Source organism: Mycena indigotica, assembly GCF_014461135.1.
Source record: "Mycena indigotica strain 171206Taipei chromosome Unknown Mind.scaff0020, whole genome shotgun sequence".
Classification (NCBI taxonomy): domain Eukaryota; kingdom Fungi; phylum Basidiomycota; class Agaricomycetes; order Agaricales; family Mycenaceae; genus Mycena; species Mycena indigotica.
In genome coordinates this window covers 260,377-267,392 of record NW_023503019.1, presented here as the reverse complement: position 1 = coordinate 267,392, position 7,016 = coordinate 260,377, and the positions used below count along the sequence as shown (strand labels likewise).

The following is a 7,016-nucleotide window of genomic DNA, read 5'->3' as shown; positions in this document are numbered from 1 at the left end:
AATGACGACACTGGTCCCCCGTGTTGCGCCCAGCCCGGCGCTGATCGTGCGCAACCTCTCGAAGCACGTGTATATCCGGTTCGCTGCTGTGCTTGACCTGCAGGCAGCGTATGTTGGTACACCCTGCGAGGTGTTCTTTGCGCGGATCACGCCGGCCGAGCTCCTGTTCCCGCACATCTGCCTGCCTCCATGGCGCTGATGTACGAGCCGCCGGCAGGCACACACCTGCATCGGGGCGCCTGGGCGGGGGACCGCTTTGACTTCATGGAAGGTGAGGGTGGTAACTGGCTGGAGAATGGCGACGGGTGGACAGATGTCAGCATGGAAGTAGTGGGCCTGCTGAAGCAGATATGGGATTTGGAATCGGTGTATTACAGGTAGAGGAATGACACACATACACTGACCTGGAAAAAGAATTGGATCAGCAGCATGTGACTTTTGAATGACGCATTGCTCCAGTGAGCTCCACAACCACGGGACCAATGGATAAGATTAAATGGTAAATGCGTTGGGGCTAGAGCCTAGTATATGTCGTAGACAACTTGAAAGGAACGAAGCAGAACTGAGGGAGATGTGATCCAATAATTTTTCCACATTTGGAAGTTTCTGAGAAATCAACGTCAAATCCGGTCAGAATCGCGGAACAACGGTGTGAAACATACCCGGTCCTACTAGTGGGTTGCCTGGCCCTTATTCTGATGAATCTTCGCCCACTCCCCCTGCAACTGTAAGGTCCCGGATTGCATGCTCCGCGATCCGGTGATAAATATCCTCACATAGCAATTTACATGCGCTGATCATCGTCGACACGCATGGATTCTCCACTCATGACATCATAACTGTAAAATACTTAAATACAACAGCTCTTTTCTGTAGTAATTAGTCTTTTTCGGAGGTCAATCTACAGCTTACGCCAGTTCTTTCCTGCGTCCGACCTCGCCGGCTTACGCCCTCGGTCTCCCTCTGGCTTTAGTAAGCGCCCCGTCACAGCAACGTGGCCCACAATTTGTCAAGATTGGTCAGAACACGTTGCGAGCGTACACCATCCGGTCCAGGTGATCCTAGAGATTCTGATAATGCTTCTAAGTCCAGGCCTCAGTCCAGGTGTGACAAAATGGTGCATTTGTCACGTTTGTTACACAGGGTGACAAGGGTGACATTCAACTTCAAAAGGCATTTTTTTCAGGCAAGTTGATACTGTAATGTGGTATGATAAACATGACAAATTTCTGAAAAAGGAAATTTTTTACAACTCCGTATAGCTTCGGAATCGGATTTAACACCACACATGTTGCCACATCATCAGCAAGGGGGGTTCAAGATCCTTATCAGGCACATGGGGTAGGGGGGAGGGGGGGGTCCCAGGGGGGTAAAAAAACTTTTTGTATATGAAAGATTTGGGGCTTATATGGGGGTAAAGACACTGAAAATATAGTGTCTACACTCCAATTTCTATAGTTCACAACCCTCATACTTATATCTATATACTTTCAGGCCCATTTGCTTGGATAGCCCACTCTGTTATAGGTCCATGGACAGGTAATTGATGAGAGGTGAACATGTTGAAGAGTTGATATGGCCTGCTATGTGTGTTTGAAGGTTCCAGGTACATACATACATACATACACAAATACACATACCCATATATAAAAAATTTTCACAAAGATTGAATTTTTATCCCACTTTTTTGATCGCATCAGTGGTGACATGATGTGAATCATGGGAACATATTACCCGATATGGCAGGAGGGGGGAGGGGGGGGTCCCCCAGGGGTCGGAAAAAACTTTCCGACCCTATATCCAGGATTCGAGACTTGAAGAATTTGATCATGATTCACAAGGAACTTAAGCATCTTAGGTGTGTCTTATAGGTATCTTATAAAAGATCTTATGGGAGTCTTATTTTGTCTTTTCTGTCTTAAGTGTCTTATATAAGATATGGACTTGGCCTATTTAACATGCATAAGACCTTTTGAGTCTTTTGAATCTTATAACATATTATTCATCATATTTCAGTCTTTTTTGTCTTGGAAAAGTTGTGTAAGATGCATAAGTTGGCCTGGAATGAATTCACATTTGTTGACTGGATTTACTACATCCTGGATTGCTTATTCCACTATCCTGTTCCACAGTTGCACTGGCACTGGGGCAATGTTTGTGGCAGTCTCTGCTGCAAGCATTGCATTCAGTGTGGATGTATAAGTACTTATTTCTTGTCCAAGCTTGTAATTATGCACAACACTTTATGTTGCATTTCTTGCCCATTCTAATGATTTACCCAACAAAAGGAAACATCTGATGTTTTCGCCGTAGCTGTAAAATGCTGCACTTGGGTCAACACTGTGTGAACAATTCCCCCAATTGGAGATATTAATTGTTACGTTCTCGACAGAAGACATCGCGTGATGCTTTCCCACGCAACACTTCTTGGCTCCGCCCCTCATGGACCTGCCACCCGAGCTCATCGCCGCCATCGTGAGCGACGTGGGCAGCACGGCAGACCTCAGGGCGTGCACGCTCGCCGCCCGGCGCTTTCGCTTTCCGTGCCAACAGCGCCTGTTAGGCACGCTCTGGCTCGGCGACAAGGGCGGGGGCAGAAAAGGCTACCTCGAGGCCGCGGCGCGCTTCGAACGCTGGCCCCACCTCGCCCCGCTCGTCCGCACGCTCGATCTCGCTGTCGGCCGGGTCCCGTACCGATGGGCCGGCGTCGATGGCGCGGAGGAGGCGATTGCGGGCCTCTTTGCGCGGCTCGCATGCGTCACTGCATTGACCGTCTTTGGCGATAACGACGACTGGCGGAATGTCACGCCCATACTGGCGGATGCGCTCGCCCGGTGGCTCGCGGGCCGGCCCCCCGGTGCGTTCCGCCACGTGTCCTTTGTGTTTCTTTGGGACATCCCGCGCGCGGTTGTGCATGCCGTGTTCCGTGCGCTGGCGCCGCATGCGCAGGTCAACTTCGAGATGGCGACGCTGGACGGTGCACCGTCCCGCGAGCTTGCACCGTACATGCACACGATGCCGCCGTTTGGACTGCACGTGCAAGCCGGCCCCCGGGTGGAGCGCACGCTCGCGGAGCCGGAGTTTCGGCCGTACGTGCAGGGGCTCCGCACGCTGCTTGTCCCCGTAAAGCACGGCCCCGCGGTCCTCGACTCGATGCGCCTCTGTGAGGCGGCAGCCGGGAATCTCGAGCATCTCCAGCTACTTAGAGAGGGTGCGTCCTGTTCGCCATAATGATGATGCCGCTGCTGAAGTCCTCGCCATCAGCGGGGGGCCTCGATCCCGACTACGCTGACCTCGTGCTCCCGCCCTGCCTGCCCGCTCTCACCCATCTCACGCTCGACGTCGCCTCGCTCGCGGCCGAGCTCCGCACCGGCACCCGCCTCGCCGCGCTGCTCACCGGCGTCGTGCTGCCGCTCCTCCGGCCCGCGGTCACCCCGCGGCTTGCAGCCGTCACGCTGCGCTCCCCCCTGGCCAGCGACCGCGCGCGTGAGCTGTCGCTCCTCGTCGACAGCCCCGGCTTCCTCGTGCACGTGCTCCGCGAGGAGGCCGCGCAAGCCTGTCTGCGGCTGATCGACGACGCGCTAGCGAGCCCGGGCCGGCGCACAGCCCGTCTTGCGCTGGTGTTCACGATGCATCCCGCGGGGCAGTCCCTGGCGCGTGCCGCGGCCCACCGGCAGCTGATTTTGCCGGAGCTGGCGCGGTCTTTACAGGGCGTGGCGCGCGAGGGCAGGCTCGACGTCGTTGTGGATGTTTGAACAAGTTTGGACTTGTATAAGTCTTCCAGCTGAACGTTAGACTATGCCGAATACTACCATTGATCATTTGCAGGGTCCCTGTTTGGACCCCTTACAGCTGACCTTCGTTGCTTTTTTTGTTGGTGGCTGACGCACGAGCACCGGCGGTGATCGGCTACTTGGTCATGCGCGTCGTGCAGCCGACTCCGAGTGCTCGCGATCCAGCGCAAGCATCTCCTGTGGACCATGTCCGTCGCCGACGGCGACAACTTGCGAGGTTTGCAGTAGGGTGCTGTGAGTAATTCCTGAGGAATTACTCACAGCTGTTTCGAAACTGTTTCGAAACCGGCCGCTTACCGGGGCCGGACCACCCGGCGCTCGTAGCCGGCGATGGTTCCAGTCGGTCCGAATCCAGGCCAACTGAGCTTGGCGACAGGAACTCCGCGGAAGTCAGCGACGGCTCGGCGACGGCTCGGCGACGGCCTCAGTTGGCCGGCGAGGCCATGGCATCCGTTGCCGATGGGGTGGTGCAGGTATCCGGGAAGCCATGGGCCGGTCCCCGGAGTCACGTGTCGGTTTCGAAACCGGGTCGACCCCCGGCCGATTTCAAAACTCACACGTGTTTCGAAACCAGTTTCGAAACTGTTTCGAAACACGTTCAACTCACAGCACCCTAGTTTGCAGTGCTGGCTCTCGCATACGAATGGAATTTATTGGAGTCTAACTTTTCGCTGAGCCGCCAGAGCGCGGGAGCCGGCTAGCAGCGTGGTAGAAGCATAGGAATCTGCGGGGCCCGACAAAATGCGTTTAGCATTTATGGCCATGGGCATTGGGGAATCAGCCTGAGCCGCGTGATACCTCTCCAGCCACGATGAGCGAGGGCCAGTGCCAGGACGGCCTATATAGAGGTAAGCGAGGAGTAAGCATCCTGTACAAGGAAACCAGCCGACGACGCACCTTCGGAAGAGTCTAAATCCTAATTGAGCGCCTGCCCCCCTCTTTCGCTCCCTCTCTCCCGCCAAACCACGGCCACCCTCCCCCACTCACGCCACATCTAGACCGCACAGCACTGGCGCTGGAACACTGGCAAGCCCACCTCGCGCGTCATCCACGTTCAGCACACCTGCGCGTCCGCCATCATCCATGATGGCGGAAGAGAAGAAAAATGATTTCCTTTTTGGGCCAAGAGATGGCTGTGCTCGTGATGCAGCGGTGTGACACCCTGTCTCACTCTTGCTCTTAACCGCCACATCGAAAAATCGACCTTCGCCAAAACCTGACTCAGACCGACTTCCGACTCTTGCACTGCAACAAGCAGCATCCGCATAACACCACACACATCCGTGTCCCACGTTTCTTGCACACGACACGCCGCTTGCGCACCGCATGGGCCAGTGGTGGAAGGTCGTGAACCTCGACAAGCGGGAGGAGCTGGGGGACTGGGACAAGTTCAGCTTCATCTTCGACGAGGTCGCGGGCCCGTGGCTAAATCCGCGCCTCGCAGCAGTCCGGCCCGCGCCGGTCGACGACGTCGTGCGGGCGTATCGGGCGGGGGACGGGCGGCGGTGGTGTGATAGGGCAGAGCAGAGGTGCGTGGACTACTTAGCGGGGAGACTGACTGACTGACGCGGGCCTGTAGCTCGGCATTCGTGGGCCTTCCGGAGGACGTTGTCCGCGAGATATACGCGAGTATCGACGAGTTCGTGACGGTGGTCCTGCTCAGCAGCACGTGCCAGGGGCTTTGGGAAATAGGGCGGCACGTCATCTACCGCCTCCTGGTAAAGGCGGCGGAGGCGGCCTCGTGGCAGGGGCAGCGCATTGTGTGCGTCGGTGACGAGCTGGACAACGCGGACATCCCCGACCATTTGCTCAGCCAGGATGAGCGCGCGGCGTTTCTCGCGGGGCTGCACGATGACGATGAGGACTCAAATCCCAGGCTGTTCCACTACCCGTGGTCCTAGCCGGGAGGAAAAGCTCTAGATCCATTCGAAGCACTGTGGGCGCCATCGAATATTCGCATTATTGACTCACTCCGGGATCTCCGGCCGCCCCCGCAATACCGCTTCCACCGCGCCGCAATCGACTGCCGGCTCTTGCTCGAAGACGAGCTGGATCTTCTCGAAGTGACGACGCTGGTCCCCCGTGTCGCGCCGAGCCCAACGCTGATCGTGCGCAACCTCTCGAAGCACGCGTATATCCGGTTCACTGCTGTCGTGGACTTGCAGGCGGCCTACGTTGGGACGGCTTGCGAGGCGTTTTTTGCGCGGATCACGCCCGCCGAGCTGCTGTTCCCGCACATCTGCCTGTCAAGCAGCGGCTCCATGTCGCTGGTGTACGAGCCACAGGCGGGCACGCGCCTGCATCGGGGATCCTGGGCGGGGGACCGCTTTGACTTCGTGGAGGCCGACGCGGAGGGGGAGGGTAATTGGCTGGAGAACGACGGGTGGACAGATGTGAGCGTGGAAGTAGTGGGGCTGCTGAAGGAGATATGGGATGCGGAATCAGTGTATTACAGATAAAGCATGTGGAGGAATGACATGTCACGTATCTTGACTTCTGGGCTATTTGCACCCCTTTTTAACAGATCAGTTGTTGGTAGATAGCATAGAGTATGAAATTTCAGATGTTTGACTAGTGCATACTTCGCCACTATGCAAACAACGCATCAGCGGTGCCCCAATTGCAGAACGGATACACTCACCAATTATATTATGCCTGGTGGCAGGAATGAATATTATTATTATTCCTATATTATATTATTAAATATGGCTCCAGCATAACATATTAAAATATATCATTTCAGTCACCTAGATGTCAGCCCCACCTGATAAGACTAGTACTACCTTCTATTGGAGTTCGAGTCATATTTATCCTTAAATGGTCTCATTGGTCATATTCCTAGTAGTTGATTCCTGTTGATAATAACAGTTGAGAAAGAATTATATATATCAACAGCCAGAGTGAGAGAATGTTTAGGCTGAACAAAACACACTATCTCTACATACTATTAACTTGAATATTGCAATGTGGTCACAATTTCCAAATGAGGTCAGCACTAATTGAGATGAATGTATAAGAATATTTGAATGTCTGCTGCGGTTCCAGCATGTGTTCCTAAAGAGAATGTCTTTGATATTACAACTGCAACTGGTCAGAAATTACTGACCCATTTCAATCAATTCAGTGGGCCTGTGACCTGTGGCTATTCTGCTAAAATTTAACAAGATCTAAATCATGGATGTAGTATCGGAAAGCCTTTTTTTAAGAAAATAAATTGTGTAT

General features: G+C 54.3%; 1 protein-coding gene across 1 annotated transcript; it reads left to right on the top strand.

Annotated features, from left to right (window-relative positions):
• Positions 1-2,436: 2,436 nt before the first annotated feature.
• On the top strand, positions 2,437-3,755 carry MIND_01428800 (uncharacterized protein; the record flags this gene model as incomplete). Its single annotated transcript, XM_037370669.1, has 2 exons — positions 2,437-3,211; positions 3,265-3,755. The coding sequence occupies exons 1-2, from the start codon at positions 2,443-2,445 to the stop codon at positions 3,753-3,755; spliced, it is 1,260 nt and encodes a 419-aa protein (XP_037212940.1). The 5' UTR covers positions 2,437-2,442.
• Between the last annotated feature and the right edge of the window lie 3,261 nt (positions 3,756-7,016).